Source organism: Herpailurus yagouaroundi, unplaced genomic scaffold (genome assembly GCF_014898765.1).
Source record: "Herpailurus yagouaroundi ecotype Mexico unplaced genomic scaffold, PumYag 66390, whole genome shotgun sequence".
Classification (NCBI taxonomy): domain Eukaryota; kingdom Metazoa; phylum Chordata; class Mammalia; order Carnivora; family Felidae; genus Herpailurus; species Herpailurus yagouaroundi.
In genome coordinates this window covers 203,978-227,128 of record NW_024419371.1, presented here as the reverse complement: position 1 = coordinate 227,128, position 23,151 = coordinate 203,978, and the positions used below count along the sequence as shown (strand labels likewise).

Sequence of the window (23,151 nt, the reverse complement as noted above, 5' to 3'; positions counted from 1 at the left end):
GTTAATTACACCTGTTCCTCCAGAAAAGGCCTCACAGTACAGATGTGTCTGCACCAATTCTAGCTTTGAGGAAAGGTGTATCTGAAGTAGAATCCCAGCTCCATCACTTAGTAACTGTATCTGTGAGTTTAGGCAAGCTGATGCAGCTCTGAGTGGCTCAGTTTCCAGTACATATCGAGGGGTAGGATGTGTGAGAGGCTTAGACAAATTTTAGCCCAGGTCAGACTTGAACGTGGCACCTAAAATTGCACTCACCTGTGAGGATGAGGCCCTGAGACCGAACCTTACTCCTTCTGCTCTCCCCAGTATGGGTCATGTGAGGATTCAAACAGCCTAGTTACATCTGAAACATACCATTAATGCCAGGCTTGTGGAAGTCACACATCCATGAGGAGAAGAAAGAATATGGAACTTCCATTTCCACCTTCTGACCCCTGGACCCCAAATCCTGGCTATGGGAAAAATAGCTGCATATATTAGACACTGATTCAGAGCATATACAGCCCCTTGGAGACCCTTGCCCCACTCCTACCTAGCTGCCACCTACCTGACACCATTACAGATTCTTCAAAAGGACATGCCACCATTCTATCAAGCCACCAGTTTCTGAAGAGTGAGGAACATGGTAAGACTAGTGAATTCCATGACCATAGTGAGTTTCTTCATCAGACCATGCTGCCTGGCATACAACAGTGGTAGATAAAGCATTATGTAAGTCCACCGATGATAGTTTTGGCAGAAGCACTGTATGCAAATTAATCTCCACAGTACTTGTTTATTCTAGTAAGAACAAAATGTTCCCCTTCCATGATGGAAGAGGTCCAATAAAATCAACCTGCCACCAGCTAGTTGGCTGATAACCCGGGGGTTGGTGCCATATTACTGAGTCCATGCATAACTTTCTCCCCTGCCTCATGGCCAATTTGTTCAGAAGCCCATCGGACAATGAGAGGGGTGGCTGATAAAAGAGGCTAATTAATATCCATAGAACAGTTCATCTATTCATTTTATTTTTAAAACGTTCTACTGCTGAGGTTACCTTGTGTTGGGCATTCACTTAGACAAGAAAAGGAAATAAAAGGCATCCAAATTGGTAAGAGAGAAGTAAAACTTTCGCTATTTGCAGATAACATGATATTATATATAGAAAACTCGAAAGACTTCACCAAAAATTTACTAGAACTGATAAATTACTTCAGTAAAGTTACAGAATACAAAATCAATGTACATAAATCTGTTGCATTTCTATACACTAACAATGAAAGAGCAGAAAGATAAATTAACAATCCAATTTACAACTGCATCAAAAACAATAAAATATCTAGGAATAGATTTAACCAGAGTGTTGAAAGACCAATACTCTGAAAACTATAAAACACTGATAAATGAAATTGAAGATGACACACAAAAAAATGGAAAAACATTCCATGTCATGGATTGGAAGAACAAATATTGTTAAAATGTCCACACTACCTAAAGCAATCTACAGATTTAATACAATCACTGCCAAAATACCAACAGCATTTTTCACAGAACTAAACAAGCAATCCTAAAATATATACAGAACAACAAAAAACCTTGAATAGCCAAAGCAAATCTTGAAAAAGAAAATCAAAAGTAGAGGTATCACAATTCCAGACTTCAAATTATATTACAAATCAGTAGTAATCAAAACAATATGGTAGTACAACTATATGGACAATTAACTTGTGACAAAGCAGGAAAGAATATCCAACGGGAAAAGAACAGTCTTTTCAACAAATGATGTTGTGAAAACTGGACAGCAACCTGCAAAAGTAATAAACTGAACCACTTTATTACACCATACACAAAAATAAACTCAAAATGGATCAAATACCTACATGTGAGACCTGAAACCATAAAAATCCTAGAAGAGAACACAGGCAGTAACCTCTTTGACATTAGCCATAGCAACTTTTTTCTAGATATGTCTCCTGAGGCAAGGGAAACAAAAGCAAAAATGAACAATGGGGATTTCACCAAAATAAAAACCTGCACAGCAAAGGAAGTAATCAATAAAACTATAAGCAACCTATGGAATGGGAGAAAATGTTTGCAAATGACATGTCTGATAAAAGGTTAGTATCCAGGGTGCCTGGATGGCTCAGTCAGTTGAGTGTCCGACTTCAGCTCAGGTCATGACTCACTGTTCATGAGTTTGAGCCCCACATCAGGCTCTCACTGACAGTGTGGAGCCTGCTTTGGATCCTCTGTCTCTCTTTCTCTCTCTGCCCCTCCTCAGCCTGCAAGCTCTCTCTCAAAAATGAATAAGCTTTTTTTAAAAAAAGAGTTAGTATCCAAAATACATAAGGAACTTATAAAACTCAACACCCCAAAAAACGTATAATCCAATTTAAAAATGGGCAGAAAACATGAATAGATATACAACAGACACATGAAAAGATGTTCATCATCACTTACCATCAGGGAAATGCAAATGAAAATGACAATGAGATATCACTTCACACATGTCAGAATGGCTAAAATCGAAGACACAAGAAACAACAGGTGTTGGTGAGAATGTGGAGAAAAAGAACCCTTTTGCACTGTTAGTGGGAATGCAAACTGGTGCAGCCACTCTGTAAATCAGTATGGAGGTTCCTGAAAAAGTTAAAAATAGAACTACCTTTTGATCCAGCAATCACACTACTGGGTATTTACCAAAGAATACAACAATACTAATTCAAAGGGATACATGCACCCTTATGTTTATAACAGCATTATTTACAGTAGCCAAATTATAGAAGCAGCCCAAGTGTCCATCGTTTGATGAATAGATAAAGAAGATGTGGTAGGTATATACAATGGACTATTACTCAGCCATCAAAAAGAATTAAATCTTTGCCATTTGCAATGACATGGATGGAACTAGAGAGTATAATGCTATGCAAAATAAGTCAGTCAGAGAAAGACAAATATATGATTTCACTCATATGGCAAATTTAAGAAACAAAACAGATGAATATAGGGGAAGGGAAGGAAAATATAAAATAAGGTAAAAACAGAGAGGGAGGCAAACCAGAAGAGACTCTTAAATACAGAACACAGACAGAATTTGCTGGTGGGGCGGCGGGTGGGGGTATGGGCTAAATGGGTGATGGGCATTAAGGAGGGCACTTTCTGGGATGAGCACTGGGCATCGTATGTAAGTGATGAGTCACTGAATTCTACTCCTGAAGCCAATTCTACACTATATGTTAACTAACTTAGTTTAAATTAAAAAAAGAAACAGATTCTTAATTATAGAGAACAAACATGGATACCAGAGGTGGATGGGGGAATGGGTTAAATAGATGATGGGGATTAAGGACTGCACTCATCCTGAAGGGAATTGTTGAATAACTATATTGTACACCTGAAACTAATATAACACTGTATTAACTAACTGGAATTAAAAACTTAAAAAAATAGATTAGTAGTTACAAATAAAAAATTAAAATAAAAAAATTGCCTGCTAGGCAGGTTAGAATCCTTGCTTTCTGTAAAACTGTTTCAGCACAGCTGTGTGTATGCCTAAACACCAGTTTTGTTAGCTTTTGAACTATATATAAAGTGAATCATATAGCATGTCCTGTTTTGCATCTAGTTCCTTTCACTTAACATTTTATCTGTGTGGGGTTTAGTTCATTCCTTCTCACACCTATGTGGTATTCCATACTGTGAATCTAGCACAATTTACTTATGTATTTTTCTATTGGTAGGTATTTGAGTTGTTTCTAGTTTTTAGCTACTAGAAATAGGATTTGTATATGAGTATTATTGTATGTCAAAGAATGTTCACCATTGCTAGTATAAGATCGCAAAAACTTAAATCATACACCACTTATCCATCTACAAAAAGAGTGGTTGAATAAACTCTGGCTATAATAAATAATGACACATTATCAAAACCATTTCAGAACATGTGAGCTACTGTTTGAATAAATTACACTAGTACTAACCAAGGGATGCCGTGAAGATGACACATGACTCTAATGACTGTAGATGTTCACAGTAACTGGGGCAGTGAGCTCCCTGAGCTCATCCTGGGGTTACCCATGGGTAGGGATGAGGATAAACAAAACAGGGCCTGTGACACAGATGCCTGGTCACTACAGAGCACTGCAGAGACTTCAACTGGCCCATGATTATGATTTCAGAGCTTCTCACCTGTCTGACTGTCCTGACCACTTCCAGAGAGGCAGACCCTGGCTGTACCTAAGGAGGTCCAAGTCAGGTCTTCTACAGCAACTCTAATCTGCTTCTCCTTCTCTTGGGCCAAATCTACTTTCTTATCACTTCAGATCCCCCTTCATTTAAGAGTGTCCTCTGTGTGCTAGGAATGCAATTCTGCCCATTGTGCAGATGAGGTGACCCAGACCCATGGAGGTCAGGACCTGAGTCTGCAGCCCCACAGCAGGTCAGTGGGCAGGTATTTTTGGGTCATTCCTCTTCCCATAGCCATATATCCCATCGAGCCATATGGAGCTTTTCTTCTGCTTCTTCCTCCAGGACTCTGTCTCCCCTAGACTAGCATCACGGGTGTGCCCCAGCTAGGACTTATAGACCCAGCATTCAGGCTGGAAGGGGACTGGGTGGAGGCAGAGATGGCAGCTGGTCAGAATCTGAATGGGGACTTGGGGCCTTTTCCTAAACCCCAGGCTCTGTTGGGGCTGTACCTAACGCCTTAGGATCAAGGCTGTACCTTCAGGAAAGGCCAAGCTGTAGACCAATTTCTCTTGGGGCTCAGGCTAAAAAGACAACTTGTCTCATTAATAAAAGCCTAAAAATCAACCTTTCAATGAGAAAAAGATTAAAAATATGAGAACTTACCCCTAATCACAGAAATGAGCCTCTTCTGGCAGGAAGAAGAGCAGGAGGAAAATGAAGGCCGTCTGTAAAAGACTGAACAAAAGTGATGAAGACCAGGGTCCTCCAGGAAGAAGAGATAGAACTGGTCCTGGGCTTCCTTCAGCTGTCCACATGCAGAGAAGAAGGCCCTGAGGGACACCCAGGACTGGGGCTCACACACCCAGACTCTCTCAAGTGTGAATGTTTTAAGTCTATGTTTCTCCTCTGCCTTCACTGAGGCTTTCCTGGTCTTGGAGATGAGCCCTCCCCTGCTGGTAACAGTGGGTATCCTTGTAACATGGAGAGTCTATAGCTGTGCTGTGCCTTGTGACACCAAGACTTCATTCATCATGAAACCAAGGCTTTAGTCAGGCTTCCCTGAATGAAAGTAAAAGGCCACTTTAAGTCTAAGTCTAAGTCTAGCAGAAAGCTCAGTTTGGACCTGGACTAATTGTGAACCCCAGACACCCAGAACAAAAAGTGGAGAAGCTGTGGTATGTGGTTGGTGACAGCCAAGCTAGTTGTGAGAGCTGAAGACAGAGAGCAGGAGCCACAGTGAAGGGAAGACACTAAGCCTAGGAGGCTCCTCAAAAAGTTAAAAATAGAATTACCCTATGACCCAGCAATTTCACTATTAGATACTTACCCAAAGGTACAGATTTGAAGGGGTACATGCACCTTAATAGCAGCATTATCAACAACAGCCAAATTATGGAAAGAGCTCAAATGTCCATTGACTGATGAAGGGATAAAGAAGATGTGGTATATATATACACCACATATATATACACATATATATGTATGTATATATGCATACAGACAGTGGAATATTACTTAGCCACCAAAAAGAATTAAATCTTGCCATTTTCAATGACAATGGCTGGAGCTAGAATGTATTATGCTACATGAAATAAGTCAGTCAGAGAAAGACAAATACCATACGATTTCACTCATATGTGGAATTTAGGAAACAAAACAGATGAACATATGGGCAGTGGGGGAAGAAGAGAGAGGAAAACAAACCACTAGAGACTCTTAATGATAGAGAAAAAACTGAGGGTTGATGGAGGGAGTGGGTGGGAGATGGGCTAGACGGGTGATGGGTATTAAGGAGAGCACTTGGTGTGATGAGCAATGGTTGTTGTATATAAGTTGTCAATCACTAAATTCTACTCTTGAAACCAATATTGCACTGTATGTTAACTTGAGAAAGAAAGCTGGTAAAAAAAAAAAAAAAAAAAAAAGCAAGGGGCAGCCAGATGTCCAAGGCCAGATACTGCCCTTGCATGATTTTGGCTTCTGCAATCTTGCTTGCCTCTTGTATCAGCCTGCAGCCAGGATCCAGAAGCTTGACTGTACTAGCTCCACCCATCCTGGAAGCCCATATGTATAAAAGACCAGCAAAACTTGAGCCAGATGCCCAGCCTTTGGAGGTGACTCTGCTGGGCCAGCACTGGTGCAAAATAAAGAGTCTTTTTTGATTCCCCGAGTGCGTGTCACTTGTCCCTTCCTGGATGCAGAGTATTTGCTGTAATAAACTAACTAAAATTTAAATTAAAAAAAAGCTGAACTTCTTTAATTAAATAAAAGGGGGGTACCTGGGTGGCTCAGTCGGTTAAGTGTCCAACTTTGGCTCAGTTCATGGTTTCAAGGTTTGTGGGTTCGTGCCTCTTGTTGGGCTCTGTGCTGACAGCTTGGAGCCTGCTTCGAATTCTGTGGCTTCCTCTCTCTCTGACTCCCCCACTTGCACTCTGTATCTCTCAAAAAAAATAATAATAAGGGGCACCTGGGTGGCTCAGTTGGCTGAGTGTCTGACTTCAGCTCAGGTCATGATCTCATACTTTGTGAGTTCAAGTCCCACATCGGGCTCTGTGCTGATATCTCAGAGCCTGGAGCCTGCTTTGGATTCTCTGTCTCCCTCCTCTCTGCCCCTCCCTCACTCACACACTGCCTCTCTCTCTCTCTCTCTCTCTCTCTCTCTCTCTCAAAAATAAATAAAAGTTAAAAATTTTTTTACTTACAAAAATAATAATAAACTTTTTAAAAATTAAAAAAAAGATAGCGAGCCTAGAAACAGGGATGAGGAGGGAGAAGAATATCAAGAAAGCTATTTTATATGAGTGTGAGAGAGAGAGAGATGTGGAGGTGGAGAGACAGAGAGATACAGAGAGAAAGAGAGACAGAGACAGAAAGGATTATACCTAAAGCATTGCATTCCAAAGAAATCCTAGTCACAGAAGAGGAAATAGCTATCAAGTAGGAAACACATTTTTTACTCTCATCTTGACATGAGGGATCAAATATCATAAGGTTTATTCAAATCCTTATGTCTTAGACAAGATCACAAAGTAGATTACAGTCCACATGAAACTTTATATTTATTCTTATTTCTGGGATGTTAATAATCATTGTTCTTTACGAGAACAAAGTTGTGGGGGACATTTTACATAGTGAAAAGATAAACATCTAAACCCTAACATAATTTGTATATAACTTAAAGATGCTCTAGTTTCCATGGATCAGGTATGAGAATGGTATTCATATCATTCCAAAAGAAAATACCTATGAATGAGGCCTGGAATCTGAAGTATCTCAGCTAAGGGCAAAAACAATAACATGCCTTTGTTCACCATTGTGGGGAGGAATGTCTGAATCCCACTGCAGGAAGCTTGTACCACCTGCCAGCCTCTAACAGGACTTCTGTCCTATGCCTGGTTTGAGGTTTTCTCTAGTCATTACTCAGATTATATCTTTCTTGTCCATTTCAGTCATTGCTCATATTTTCTGGTCTTCACTACAACACTGAAAACAACAAAACATTGGTGACAGGAATTAAAGAAGACCTAAAAAATGCAACAGTATACTGTGTTCTTGAGTCAGAAGACCCAATCTTTTAAAGAGATCAATTATCCCCAAATTGATCTGTAAATTCAGTGAAATCCCCATCAAAACCTTATACATGTTTTATAGAAATTTACATGCTGATTCAAAAATACATATGGCATGCAAAGGACCTAGAATAGTCAAAACAACTTTGGAAAAGTAGGATAGTGTTGGAGAGCTAATCCTATCTGATTTCAAAACTACAATAATCAAGACATCGCTGTGCTAGCATCATACTAGCTGGATAGATCAAAGGAACATAATAGAGGCCAGAAGAGTCCCAATTATATATGGAAAACTGATTTTTGACAAAGGTGCAAAGGCAATTAAGTGGAGAAAGTTGTTTTTTGAACAAATGACTGTACAACAATTGGATATCCATAAGGCAAAAAAAAGCTGTGATTTATACTTTACACTATATTTATATCTATATCTATACTAATCTATCAATATAGATATAGATAGATATAGAAAATCTTACTAATTTGTGCTACTGGTAATATGACATCAGTGAAAAGTTCCTATTGTTTAAATCACCTAATTCAATGATTTTATTTCTTAAAACCAGGTTATGGGATTTTTTTCTTTCCTTTTTGGACAAGATACGAAGTGTTTTATGCCATGAATAACCCTGCCTTCACAAAATATATTTTCAATGAACTAAAAAGTAAAAAGACCAACTCCTTTACCAAGTCATTTCTTGTGGCACATTACTTTGGCAATGGTAATTAACAGTTAAATCCCCTATGGAGGCCCTTATCACTTGATTTTCCATCCCTTATGGATCCACCCACCGCCTTTACACATGGAATTATCCACAGATTGACATTTTGAATAAAGATGTAAAATATGTAAAAGCATTAATAATGTTAAACAAATAAAAGTGAAACAAGGCAGAAGAAAGGTTTCAATTGCTTCCCTACCTGTTTGTAATAAATCTCACAAGTTCTATTTTGTCCGAATTAAGACATCATGGGTAAAATTCTCAATTCCACTTCAAGGACAGTTTATTAAGTCCAACCGCTTCCCTTCTCTGGCTCTAACACTCCTGAATTACAACACTTACTGTCAGATGCCAAATATCCAGAGACATTCCCTACTTCCTTGCGCTTACAGAATTATTTATAATACCCAATCCCAGGAAACCCATGAAACTTAGCTAACCCCACTCTGCTTGCCATATATAAGCTGCTTTCTACAGTTCCAGCTTGAAGTTACCCTTTTCCTGGGTACAATGCCCTGTGTGGCCCTGTGTGGCCCTGTGTGGCAACCTGTTTTCTTTTGGAGCTTTAAGTAATAAAGAGTTCTTTCATCTCTAGGTATCATTGTGTTGTGCCCTGCCATCATCGGAGCCTAACAAATACTGAAACATGTTGGAATATTGTTATTATTATAAAAATAATTTAAAATAAAATCCATAGAAAAGAAAACAAGAATTAAACTTGCTTTTAAAGACTAAAATGAAACAGACATCTTTAAAATTGATCCCTGGTTATAGATAAGTTCTCCATAATCTGGTCCCTGGCACAACTCCGCTAAGTCAAATGTTGGGGTAAAAAAAACTCTTGACAATTTATTCTGCAATTTCAAGCGGCTCTCCAAGGAAAAGGTTGTAGAAGCTGACAAGCCTGCCACAGCATGGATTTTTCCACTCTTGCTCTGTGGGGGCTAATGAGCCCTAGCAGTAAGGCGTATTTGCACACATTAGCCTCCTGGGCTTTGGCTTCCCAACAACAGTGATCCACAATACTCTTACCCCAGGTGGTAACACATTCTTCAGTCCTTCTTCCTCCAGGAAACCTGGGCTTCAGGTATAGGCACACACACACCATGGCTTCCTCATTCCCACCATCTTAGAAGACTCCAACAGAGCTCTAAGCTTCACAGTCCTCACCAGTTTCTCAATTCTTCTACAGAAGAAAGCCAGTTTTGGAGTAGACAGATAAGGGGTTCCTTTTTTGGCAAGAAATTGCCCCTATTTTGACCTTCGGTGAGGAAAAGGATGGGGAAGCTAAGGCGGCCTTTCCCTCCAAATTTGTGGTGTTACAGCAAATACTTGGCACCCAGGAAGAGACAAGCCACACACACTCAGGGAATCAGAAAAGACTGTTTATTGTGCACCGGTGCTGGCCCAGCAGAGTCACCTCCAAAGGCTGGGCCCCAAACCGTGGCATCGGCCTCCTTTTGTGGCTGGGATGGTAAGGGGTTGAGAGACAAAAAATAAAGGGGAGGGGGCCCTTATCAATGGTGCTACATGGGTAGTTAGTGGAGGCAGGAGGCAAACAAGATTACAGAAGCCAAAAGTATGCAAGGGGATTATCCAGCCTCAGGCATTTGGCTGGCCCCTTTTATCTTGTTTTTACTAGCTTTTCTTCTCAGTGGGGGACATAGAATTAGGTTTTATGCCTTTGCTTTCCCTCACCTGAGGGCCCCTGGTCCAAGCTGACTCACCAGACTCCTCCTCTGTGTCTCCATGGGCAAAGCCTTCCAGCTCTAGGCCACCATGGAGGCTCTTTGACAGAGGACTCCAATATTCTGCTGTTGGTCTTTAGCTCTCCCTTGGCATACAGTTAAGCTCTCATCCGCAAGGTGTCACCAATGACACCTACAAATACATTCTCCTGATCATTTCACTTGGAAGGCAATGCAGCCACAGTTGCTTCTCAGAGTTTCTCTAAGTCACTTCTCCTTTTGCAATAGTATTAGATAACTATGCATCCCGTGCTGGCATATTCAACAACAAAACTGAACAGATCTAAAAGGGGTGAAGCCAAGATCATTGGCTTAGTGTGAACACTGGGTAACCAACAGCAGCAGCACAGCACACATCATATGGGAGTGGGGTGGAAGGAGGGTGGAAGAGAAAATAGTCCAAAGAATCAGAAAGGAGCAACACAGGTGAGCAAGAACAGAGAGGTTGGACAATAGAACCTAAACAAAAGAAAATAACTATAGGTCTATAACTATATGCCATGCAACATGGAGAAAATCTTTGGTTGCTAGTAAAACGCTCTCACTGGGACTTTGGTGAATTATTTCAATATTGTATACAGCCAGCTGCTTTTGGATAAAAAGGTGTATGGTGAAACCAGATCACCAATTCCATGTGGTCTATAAAACAATTTTCTTGCTTGGAACTAATATCGAGCAAGATACTGATATTATTACATTGTATATAACATTCAGTAAGATCACAGATGATGGTGTGTTGAGGAGGATGACAGGCAGTGAAAGAAAAACCAAGTACAGAATAAATATTTGTACCAGACAGGATATATTCGAATCTCTATGATGATGTAAGGAGTCCAATATACTCAGCTGACTGACCTACTCTATAGAATTTAGAAGTTCTTTTAAAGACACTCATATTGATAACATTCTCCTGATCTAAATTTATATTTTCCCTCCTTGGTAGACTCTTCAGAATCCTTTCCCAAGTATATTAACCCGAAGGATGAGATACAAATAAGTGAGTAACTCTAGTTCTTTTTTTCACATAACACTCTACTACAGGATATAACCTTATAACCATACTTCCTCGGAGTGGGATCCACTATAGTTTTATGTTTGGAAAAAGTAGGAAATGTCAGGACATGGGGAGAACTAAGATTTCCTTGCAAGGTGACCCATCAGCATCCTCAAGCAAGGCAAAATAACCTCATCACACAAGGGAAGAGGGACTGTTCAGTCTGCCAAGGAAGGTTCATTTGGGTTTGGGGTTGGAAGGGCTTCAATCATCTAAGGCCTCCAATAATACAGCCCTGATAATGAAATGAGACATTGACTCACAAACCTGGTTTAAATAAGAACTTTAACAAAGTCATAGGTTGTTTTTGCTTTGTTTTGTTTTGTTTTGTTTTGTTTTACCTCCAAGCAGGTAAATGTGAGAGTCAATGTTCCTCTTAAGATTGAAGGAGAAGGACACCTGGGTGGATCAGTCAGTTAGGCATCCAACTTCGGGGCTCAGGTCATGATCTCACATTGTGTGGGTTCAAGCCCCACATAAGGCTCTGTGCTGACAGTGCAGAGCCTGGAGCCTGCTTTGGATTCTGGGTCTCCCTCTCTCTCTGCCCCTCCCATGCTCACACTCTGTCTCTCTCTCGCTCTCTCCCTCTCAAAAAATAAACATTAAAAACAAATTTTTAAAAAAGATTGGAGAAAACTCAAAAGCATGCACCTTAAAGAAAAGAGCTATTGACAGGGGAAGAAATATTATGAAGGACAGCCAATCACAATTACAGATCTTTTTTGAGTAGAAGGTAAATTTCTCTTGTCCTGACCACCATCTCTGAAGTCCAGGTGTCTTTCAGAATCCTTCATTTGAAATTGCCAGTACAGGGCTGCCTGGGAGGCTCAGTCGGTTAAGCATCTGACTTCGGCTCAGGTCATGATCTTGCAGTTCAAGCCCCATGTTGGGCTCTGTGCTGACAGCTCAGAGCCTGGAGCATGCTTTGGATTCTGTGTCTCCCTCTCTCTCTGGCCCTCCCCTGCTCTCTCTCTCTCTTTCTCTCTCTCTCTCTCTGTCTCTCAACAATAAATAAACATTAAAAAGTTTAAAATTCCCAGTACATGGACAATTTATGAATCACACTAGTTTCTGTTTTTTCTGCAGCTATTTTCTACTCCTCACCATAATGAGATTTCTCCTACTGAGAGTTAGGAAGTTTTCAAAACCAAGTATTGAGACAGAATTGGTTATCAACACAAAAAACAGCCAATCTTGAGAAGTTATGTGATGGAAAGGAAAATAGTAGAATAGGATTATAAGCACATGTAATATTTGCAATGAAAATTTGTCTACAGCCATATGCCAATTCACTGTTTACCTTAACATTGACATAAAAGAAATCTGGTGAGGCTGTGAATGCAACTCATCATTGTAAGTAGGAAACCTACAGGGCCAAACTTGCAACTTGTTGTTCAACTACCTCAACCCTCTAGCTGAAATACGGATCTTGAGCTGATAGCTTAAAGATTTACAATGGTTATTTTTCATTAAACTGTTTATACTTCAGTCCTTCAAATTTTCAGACCCTTCCTACTACTGTTCTCCCGCAGCAACAACTTAGTCCCTCTTTCCCTGCCTTGAAATAGAAACTTTCTGTCATGAGTCAGGTATATTAGATGATTATTTGTATTTGTATTTGTTTTTATTTTTATTTTCTAATATTTATTTATTTTTGAAGGAGAGAGAGAGATAGAGTGTGAGCAAGGGAGGGGCAGAGAGAGAGATGGAGACCCACAATCCAAAAGCAGGCTCCAGGCTCTGAGCTGTCAGCACAGAGCCTCATGCAGGGCTCGAACCCATGTACTGTGAGATCATGACCTGAGCTGAAGTCCGACACTTAGCCAACTGAGCTACCCAGGTGCCCCGAGATGATTATTTAATGAACTATGTAAACACTGCCCACCCCCCACCCCCCGCCGGGGCTGAAAAATTATCATCCCTAAATACTAACTGGATTGTTATTGCTTTCAATCCCAATTAGGCCAGATAATCAACCCAGATTTCCCGCCACACACCACCATGTCTGTAAATGACAGGTACCTACTTTTCACACATTGTACTAAAGTCTCAAACAGTTTAGGCCCTTGGTTGCAGCCAAGGTTAGCTTTGCAAAAAACAAATTTATCAGAAGAAAAATTGAGTAGTTCACAGAATCCACAGAAAATTTAGAGAACCAGAGTCAGAAAATGGGTAGGAACCAAGGGAAGTCAGTCAGTCAGAACTCCATCTGGAATCATACCACAGAGACAGTCTTGGGTGGGTGCTGGTACTCAACACTGACCAACATAAATGGCATTGTCACTGGATTCCTAAAGAAGCACATGATAGCATGATAAAGGGAAAAGGCAAAAAGACAATGGATCAAGGCAGCATCAGATAAGTGCAGAAGCACACCCATGAACACACATTGCTGCTGTAGAAAAAGACAATAGAAAATTGGGCATTGACAGAGATAATGATCAAAACCCCTTACCACTCATCAGATTTTCTTCTTATAGCCTCAGGATTCCACGAGTTTGCTTACGGTCAAGTGGCTAATGCAAAGCTGAACCAAAGTAAACTACACTGACAATTTCTAGCATTGTATAGAAAGCTACTGACGACAATGAACTTACACTGAGCAGGTCCCATACCATCTTCTTCATGTATTTTGAAGAGATGGCCTCCAGGCATTGGTCTAATACCTTCTAAACTAGTGACCTTGAAACTTTTCTATTGCAATGCATGAAAAATATGCATTTTTAAATATAATTCAGTAGGCACTAAAATGTATGTGTGTGGGGCGCCTGGAAGACTCAGTTGGTCAAGCATCTGACTTCGGCTCAGGTCATGATCTCACCATTCCTGAGTTTGGGTCCCGCGTCAGGCTTTGTGCTGACAACCCAGAGCCTGGAGCCTGTTTCAGATTCTGTGTCTCCCTCCTTCTCTCTCTCTCTCTGCCCCTCTCCTGCTTGCACTCTGTCGCTCTCAATCTGAAAAATAAATATATAAAAAATACATACATACATACATACATACATACATACATAAAGTGTGTGTGTGTGTGTGTGTGTGTGTGTGTGTGTGTGTGTGTGTGGTCTATGGGTACATTCTATATGCAGGACACTGATATTTTCTGTTTTATTTTATCACATTTCTTTAAAATGCTGATTGTGGCCAGACCAAGACATTAATCTCATGACCCACTATGGATTACAAACCACCATATGGAAACCAGTAGTCTTTTTACAGAAAATTCCCAATGACTACTACATGCTGTAGTCCCCCTTCAGGGGTTTAAGGAGTGCACGCCTCATGTTGAGCACTGGGTGATGTGTGAAATTGTTGAATCACGATATTGTACACCTGAAACTAATATAACACTGTATATTAACTAATTGGAATTAAAATGAAAAATTCAGATAACATTGTCTGTTTTGTATACTGCAACTGTCATTTGGTACAGATGGGAGGGAACTCACAAGAAAAGAGTACATATGATTTCTTGTATGGTTGGTATCCTGTGCAGAGCTGTGCTTGGGCTGGGGTACAGCTGAATGCCATACTTTGTGGGACTTAGCCAAACAGTCTAACACTGTTAGACTGTGTTCCCATTTCATGAGGGAAGTGTGAGGTTTGCATTACACATGGTGGAGAATAAATAATGTGACATTAAGCATCAAGCAGGTTAAGCTTAGATGTCAGCACTTCAGGGCCTCTGGGAAATGCCATTCCCAGAGTCTGTGAACATTGAGCTTCAGTCCTGTAGGGATTTAAGCTTGTTCTCAGATTCTCTTGGTTGGATGAAAGGAAACCTCTGGTCTTATGGGAAGTTGCCGCCCTTCTCTAGAAAGAGGGGCTGCTGTCAGTCCCAGCTGTGGCTCCTTGTTCAGCAGCCACAGACAGTTCCTGAGTCACCTAAGAGGACATTTTTCTTCTCTCTACAATGTCTTTTATACTTTCTGCTGTGTCCAGTATTTCACAAAAGCTACCTTACAACTTACCTCCATCCAAGTCCAAATATGGGCTTATAAATCCATTCAGTTGACCACGGCTTAAATTCCACAGGAGCAAACAGGAAGTTAAATATTGGCATCAGGTTGGAGCCTACGCCTTGAAGTTGGAGGGGAGCAATTTAGAAATCAACAAAACTCAGGTTCTCATGACCCATAGCCACCCAGGCATTGGATGACATTAATTTTGTCGTCTGCTAATTAGGCGTTAGAATGAGAAGTCACGGTCTCTCACTCTTTTTAAATCACTTCCTGAGGGCACTGCAATAGGAATAAGGATTAGGAGAGTGAGAAAGTAAAATTTGGTAATGATAGTGCCTGCTGAGAAAAAAAAATTACACATATATACATATATATTAAAGAATGGGGATTATGACTGCTCTCACTTAAAAAAGAACCACAACTGTTTTAAACTGTTTCACACACATGCGCGCGGGCATGCACACACACACACACACACACACACACACACACACACCTTTCCCAATTCAAGGTATTTCTTTAAGTTAAGCCCAGTTGGATGGAATATATGAGTCACCTTAAAAATACATTCTAATTTAGTTACAAAAAGCTATTTGCTGGTCAATGTCCTCTTCCTCTCCTTCCTTTCCATAGACTACCTGAAACATTCAACTGACATGTTATATGGAAGCAAATAATAAAGGAAATCATGCACACAACCTACTATGTACATAACGAGAGTTTATTATTCTATGGGCTTTATCAACATAACTTTGCTATCAAAATCATCTCTTGCCTAGGAAGACAAAAGGTGAAAATAACATTACTGTCCCTTCCAGGAACTAACTGAAAGATCCATCAACTCTTCAGTAAAAAGTGCCAAATGACATTTTTCAACCATAAGGAATTTGAAACTTTCGACTTAATATTCTTGCCTTGCTGTGTCCACCAAACCTACACCATTTTAGCCCTATTTTTACTCAGTCTTCATCACAACCTCCCCCAACGTTGAAAGAATTGTTCCACTCCGACTTCACAATTTGAGTACGTATCTCTCCTGTCCGGCCACCTCGAAGACTCTGCTAAGACCCTGTCCAGGTAGTGTTTTCCCTGACAGAGTTATCCAGTAAAGTCAGCTTTACTTATCAAGTCGAGCATAGTCACCATTACTGAATGTAATGAACCAGTGGACTGAGCTTAAACCCCAGGACCAATATCGATAGAAACTTCTGAAATGTGCACTGATTGAAGGACCACAGGTACTTAGAGAAATCAGTTACCAAACCACAGGTTTCAATGTGCAGTAACACAAGCAAAAAAGTAAAGAAAACAGTTGTTAATGTATTTATTATACAGAGGAGAGCAAATTCACTCAAGTATGACAGCAAATCCAGAAGCATGGAAGGGAATGATTGATCAAAGCATGTATAAAAATAGTATTAAAGTACTTAGTATCTATTTTTGTTACAGATATCTTTCTGAGAAACATTCAGCACTAACGGTGACTTGTAACTGTCTGGCCCCAAAGTATCTGGTTGCAAAAGAGAGCTCGGGCAGGAGGAAAAAGGCCACTCTTCAAGCACCATGTCGGGAACTCTGCGGACACTGCCTTCCCACGCCTTGGCTGCAGGCGTGGGAAGAAGTCCACCAACATTGCCTACACCCAGTCAGTACGCACATATCCACGTCAGTACGCACACACGTTGTACCAGGCCTTTCCTGCGCATGCCCATTGTTAAGAAGGACCGTTGCTGAGCATGCGCCCTGCTGCCCACGCGTCCTGTGAGCAGAGCCGAGGAAGAAGCGGTGGTGTGGACGGTGTCGTGATCTTTCTGGCTGCCTGCCCTCAACCGGTAGGTCCACAAATCAGTCCTTCCAGGCCTTTAAGTGTGAGTGACTGAGGAGAGTGCCAGTGGGCCTCGGGCGGGTCGGGACGGTAGATCTGTGGCCTCGGAGGAGGAAGTTGCTAGGAGTTAGCGTTCTCCTCACAGGCGTCGCGGCCGCCATGGCCCTCGTCCTCGTGGTGGTGGGACGGGGACAAGTGAGGACAGCTGGCGGCCGAGGACGGGGGAGATGAAGACAGGGTGGGTCTTGGGGGCGTTCTTTGAGGTATCTGAGTCCTGCAAGCACCTGGAACTGCCGGCGGAGCACTGAAGCCAGAGTGAGTCCTCAGTGGGACCCTGGGTGGGAGGCGGGCCAGGCGGTACAGAACAGGTCTGGAAGGGGCGCCTGTGGGCGGGGGCGGGGGGGGGGTGGGGGTGGGGGTGGGGGAGGGGGTGCGGTCAGTAGGCAAAGTGGCTGGCTGACGCTGGATCTCAGGTCAGGTCTAGATCTCAGGGTGGTGAGTTCGAGCCCCACCTGGGCTCCAGGATGGCCGTGAAGTCTACTTAAAACAAAAAACAAAAAACGGTGTGTGGGGCTGGAAACGGGGAACGGTGTGGGGTTGGAGCTGCGTCCCGGAGATTTCTATCGCACTGTGCAGGGTGTCAAGGGAGGAGCCGGCTCACTGGTCAATATCGAAACTGGACACCTTGGGCCCTTGTAGTGGGAAGACAGCCATAGGCAGTACGCAAACGATTAAGACTTCTCTGTGTTCCAAGGAAACCTTATTTAAGAGGGTAAAATGGGCCCAGTAACTGGGAATGTGAAAACAATGGCGACTCAGGTTTAAATATCCAGCATTGTTTTCTCACATGCCTTTATGATGGGGAATCTAGCTGTGAAAGTAAGCCTCGCGTTTTCTCCTGTCCTTAAGGTGATTTGACTGCCAGTTTGGCCGATGTGAATGATCTTGCAGCCGTTTATTTGGTGTGACCACAGCATGTACACTATCCTTACGCAAGGTTGATTTTGAAAGTATTTTCAAAGTAAAAAAAAAATTAAAATGTTATGCCTTGGAGGTGGTGTACCTAGCCTTTAGAATACATTTTCCAAATACTGATATTCTACTTTCAGGGTGAAAAATGAGTGGGCGTGTGAGAACAAGGTCTAAATCTAAACAAAGAAAGGATGATGGCAAGGCTAACCAGCCAGCTGCACCTGTGGCTATGAGTACTTCAGCAATTGATGTTCTATACCATCAGTTTATTTCTCTGAAAATGTTGTTGTACTACAAACGTACAGATACAGTGATAAAAGTTTCTTTGCTGGGAAGGGGCAGAAAACATTGAAGCAGAAGGATTCCATACTTGTGTTCCCTGGGTAAATATACCCTATGACTCCTTTGTCATGCTTACTAACAACGAGTTGTACGTATCCATCCCAGCATAGTTTAAAATAGCCTCCAAAATGCTTGTGGGTACCTCTTCTGGGTAGCCACTCTGTGGGAAGAGTAACTCTTTTTTAATTTAAATTTTACTTAGCGTACAGTGCAATATTGGCTTCAGGAGTAGACTTCAGTGATTCATCACTTACGTACAACACCCAGCGGTCATCACAAGTGCCCTCCTTATCACCTGTCACCCATCTGTGCCATCCTCCACCCACCTACCTCCATCAAGCCTCACTTTGTTCTCTATCCTTAAGAGTCTCTTGTGATTTGTTTCCCCCTCTCCTTTATTTTTACTTCCCTTCCCATATGTTCCTGTTTTATTATTAAATTCCACATATGAGTGAAATCATAGGGTACTTGCTTTCCTCTGATTGACTTCTTTCACTTAGCATAATACATTCTAGCCCCATCCACATTGTTGCAAATGGCAAGATTTTAATACCTTTTGATGACTAATATTCCATTATATGTATGTGTATATAAATGGCCATATAACTTTTAGGAATACAATACAGAATTATATTTTATGTGTTTTTATGCTTATTTATTATTTGACATAAAATGCGTAACATAGGTTTATATTATTGGCATGCATTAATGCAACTTTTTGTTTACACACACACGCACACCCTAGGCCCAGCAGCCCAGTGATGAGCAACCTCAACAAAAGGAGGCACCCACTGAGTGTCAAGATATTATGCCGGAGCGAGAGAAAGCAGTTGAAGAAGCACCTCTGGAGGAAGGTGAAAGGAAAGGGAAAAAGAATGCTTATGGGGGCACAGGGTATATTTTTGCATCACGCATTATGACGTAACAGGACAAAACAAAACCTTAGAAGAGAATCTCAGCCATTTCCTGAAAATTGTTTCAAAATGTGAATAGAGTTTTCAGCTGTATTCACTCTAACGAATTTCCCCTTTTTCTTCAAGATTTACTTTTTTTTTTTTTTTAATTTTTTTTTTTCAATGTTTATTTATTTTTGGGACAGAGAGAGACAGAGCATGAATGGGGGAGCGGCAGAGAGAGAGGGAGACACAGAATCGGAAACAGGCTCCAGGCTCTGAGCCATCAGCCCAGAGCCCGACGCGGGGCTCGAACTCACGGACCGCGAGATCGTGACCTGGCTGAAGTCAGACGCTTAACCGACTGCGCCACCCAGGCGCCCCTTCAAGATTTAATCTGCTTGAACATGCAGTCTGTTCTTAATCAGAGGAAACTGTTTACTACAAAAGTATACATTTTTTCACTAGTTGAATTTGTTCTTAGAACATTTTTGCGTGGCCTTTCCCTTCCCTGCATCAAAAGTGTAAGCTGGTTTTAATAGTGTGTGCAGAGTGCCGAGACAGCATATCTTATAACATCAGGAATAAAGAAGATTTGCATAGGGATGGTAGCCTCATTTTATAAATAAGAAAACTAAGGTTCAGGGATTGTGGCTTGCCAAAGACTGCTTGACACATGGAGACATAACTCATATTTCATTACACGGTTTTTGTACTTCCTACCATCTGTGTTGTTATACCAAAATGTGAATGCTTTTGTATAAAATGCTTAATACTCAAATGTGTCTGTACTGTAAAATAGCGTAGTACATGCACAGGAATAAATGAAGTTCAGTGGAGCAAGAGATAGACTCCAGAAAAAGGCTCAAGGAATGAGAGCCACCATTTCCTTTGCTTAATCATTTGATATGGTACATTTGGGAAACGCTGTATAATTTGGGAGACTGGCATATAGGTAAACTATATTAGTGTGATTTTTAAGTGGCTTTAGGAGGTGTTTAACAACTTATGATTAGGAAAATCAAAAGTATCTTAAAATGATCATGAAACGGAAATTACCAGCTTCCAAAGAAAGTATTTTCATCAGATACTTGTATGGAATTATTGACATCATTCAGGCCATGGATTATTTTAGGAATTCGCTGGTAAGAGGTTTCTACAATAGGACTTATGACAAAGTCCATTAATTTCTTTCCACCCTGCTCCCTTTATTCTCACTGTAAGACAAAAGTTTGACTATAAGTCACTAATATTTTGCTGTTATTTTTGATACTTGGTTCTCTGCATGATTCATTTATCATAAGTTATAGAGAGAGACTTTGCCCCTAAATCTAACTAGTTAAATTTCACAAAATAGCTTTCAGGTTGCTCCAATAGGAGATGTATGTCACTTGTGTAGGATTTGTCATAGGCCCACAAATGCACTCAGCTAATTGTTCAGGAAATTAAATTTTAATTTTCATTAAAATCCTATCCATGGTGCAGGGTGCCTGGGTGGTTCACTCAGTCAGGTGTCACACTCTAGATTTTGCCTCAGGTCATGATATCGGGGTTCGTGACCTTGAGCCCCGCATCCAGCTGTGCACTAGGAGTGCAGAGCCTGTTTGTGATACTATTCTATCTCCCTCTGTGTGCCCCTCCCCTGATCATTCTCTCTCTAAATAAATAAATAAACTTAAAAAAAAATCCTGTGCATGGTGTACATTTAAGATTTCTTAGCTGATGCTCTCTATTCTTAGTACACTGTGGTAATATAATGCAAATGTAGATTTAGTGTGGTTTCTCTTTAGATTGTTATTTGAAGTAAGGTTTCATATTACAGAAAAACAAAGATGGGAAGTCCATCTTTCCATCGCTTTTTTTGTTACCCTAAGTCTACAGGCTTGTATTTCATATAATGGCAAGAATACATATTATCACTTCTTTCTTTATATTTTATGTTTACTCCTTAAATTGATTATCTTTTTTTTTTTTTTTTTTTGGTAAGGCCCTGACCTGGAATCTGGTATCCAGGAACTGCCTGTGCCAAAGACTGGGGGCAAAAGTGAAGATGACAGTGATGTGAAGGGGGCAGATGTCCCAACACTGGAGCCCGTGAAGATGCCTGAAGCAGATATGTTATCCATTGAGAATGCAAAGTATGCAGATATTTTCCTGAATATTATATCTTTACTTATGTAGATATGACTTTATTGATACTTTAATGACAGAGTTTACACATAAAGGTAACTTTCATAAGTAGTTCAGACCCTAATTTCCTGACTGCCTGACTTATACCCTATCAGATGTAGACTTAAATTGGGTCAGAGCCTTCTTAAATAATAAAAAAATGAAACCATTTCCTTTTTTATAAAGTGTAAATACTGGGGCGCCTGGGTGGCTCAGTCAGTTAAGCATCTGACTCTTGATTTGGCTCAGGTCATGGACTCGCAGTTTGTGAGATTGAGCCCCATGTTGGGCTCTGTGCGGACAGCATGGAGCCTGCTTGGGACTCTCTCTCTTCCTCTCTCTCTGTCCCTCTCCCATTTGTGCTGTCTCTCTCTCTCACTCTCTCAAAATAAGGAAATAAACTTTAAAAAATAAATAAAATACACTGTAAATACTTTAACCGATGGCTACTTAAATTCAGAATCTTTTTTTTTTTTTTTTAATTTTTTTTTCAACGTTTATTTATTTTTGGGACAGAGAGAGACAGAGCATGAACGGGGGAGGGGCAGAGAGAGAGGGAGACACAGAATCGGAAACAGGCTCCAGGCTCTGAGCCATCAGCCCAGAGCCTGACATGGCTCAGAGCCTGACGCGGGGCTCGAACTCCCGGACCGCGAGATCGTGACCTGGCTGAAGTAGGACGCTTGACCGACTGCGCCACCCAGGCGCCCCAAATTCAGAATCTTCTATAATTTCCTCTTTTAAAAACCACAAAATGCATTTGGAGTAAATACCAGTTTGTATGAAATATGCTGAGGCACTGAAGTAGGTTCTAATACTAGCTCTAACATAAGTTGTGTGATTCTGGGAGAATCCCTTCACTTCTGAATGCATCTTGGCTCATATATTTAGTGATTTCAAACCAGATATATTGCAGTCAGTTTTTATTGCTGATTTTTGTATTCTGTGGTTCTATTGGATAATATACATGGAATACAAAAATCTCCCATTTTGTATGATTTATTTGTCATCAGATAAAATCTTTGGTCAAATTTTAACATCTGAGTTGAGATTTCATTGCTACTGAGAACAAGAAGACACACTGCTTGATGTTGGTTTTTCTCTATGGAGACCTGGATACCTGTTCTTAAATTTTGTCAGACTCTAAATTATTGTGGCTCTTACGAAACACGTGCCTTTTGAAACCTTTCCCCAATGAAGGCTCAAATGACTGAGTGATAAAATGGCAAGAGATAGTCTAGTTTCTAGTTTCTGTGGCACATCAAGTAGGGAGAGTGCATGGGTGTTACATGTAAGCGATGAATCCCTAAATTCTACTCCTGAAACCAGTATGACACTAGATGTTAACTAACTTGAATCTAAACATAAAGATAAAAAAATGAAACTACCTTTCAATAGGTTCATTTCATTTTATCTGTTCTGAACCTGAAGTGTTTTTTTCTTTTCTTGTACCTGTAGAAAGTGTGGTGTGTTCCAAAAATGTTGGTAAAGCATATGCTTGGAATTCTATCTTATAAAATAAAAACTATAGTGTCCTCTGTATATCATTAATTTAATGTAAATAAATTCTGCTGAGTAATGTTTCCAACTCTGTGTCTGTCTTACAGGTGAAGGACAACCGAAAGTGTAAGCAAGAAGAAGCTGAAACCATGCAAACTGCTCTCATGTAGGAAGGACACTTCACTGTTAAAAATCCCTCAATAAAATCTTACAACTTTCTCCAAAGACTCTTTC

At 40.8% G+C, this 23,151-nt stretch overlaps 1 protein-coding gene across 3 annotated transcripts; it reads left to right on the top strand.

Moving 5' to 3' along the window:
* The first annotated feature begins 16,925 nt into the window (after positions 1-16,925).
* Positions 16,926-23,136, top strand: LOC121024614 (P antigen family member 3-like). 3 transcript variants are annotated; one of them, XM_040466820.1, is made up of 5 exons: positions 16,926-17,048; positions 18,151-18,242; positions 19,101-19,209; positions 21,236-21,386; positions 23,025-23,136. In XM_040466820.1, the coding sequence occupies exons 2-5, from the start codon at positions 18,159-18,161 to the stop codon at positions 23,026-23,028; spliced, it is 348 nt and encodes a 115-aa protein (XP_040322754.1). In that variant the 5' UTR covers positions 16,926-17,048; positions 18,151-18,158; the 3' UTR covers positions 23,029-23,136. The 3 variants fall into 3 exon arrangements, with proteins under 3 accessions (XP_040322754.1, XP_040322755.1, XP_040322756.1); XM_040466821.1 differs by lacking the exon at positions 16,926-17,048 and adding an exon at positions 17,111-17,356; XM_040466822.1 differs by lacking the exon at positions 16,926-17,048 and adding an exon at positions 17,458-18,038.
* The last annotated feature ends 15 nt before the right edge of the window (positions 23,137-23,151 follow it).

What these genes read in the sequence shown, in the direction of transcription:
- LOC121024614 (XM_040466820.1), top strand. Translation starts at nt 18,159, where the DNA reads ATGAGTGGGCGTGTGAGAACAAGGTCTAAATCTAAACAAAGAAAGGAT. An exon ending in AGCCAGCTGCACCTGTGGCT is followed by an intron (nt 18,243 to 19,100) that starts ATGAGTACTTCA and finishes CGCACACCCTAG; the next exon opens with GCCCAGCAGCCCAGTGATGA. An exon ending in AGAAGCACCTCTGGAGGAAG is followed by an intron (nt 19,210 to 21,235) that starts GTGAAAGGAAAG and finishes TTTTTTGGTAAG; the next exon opens with GCCCTGACCTGGAATCTGGT.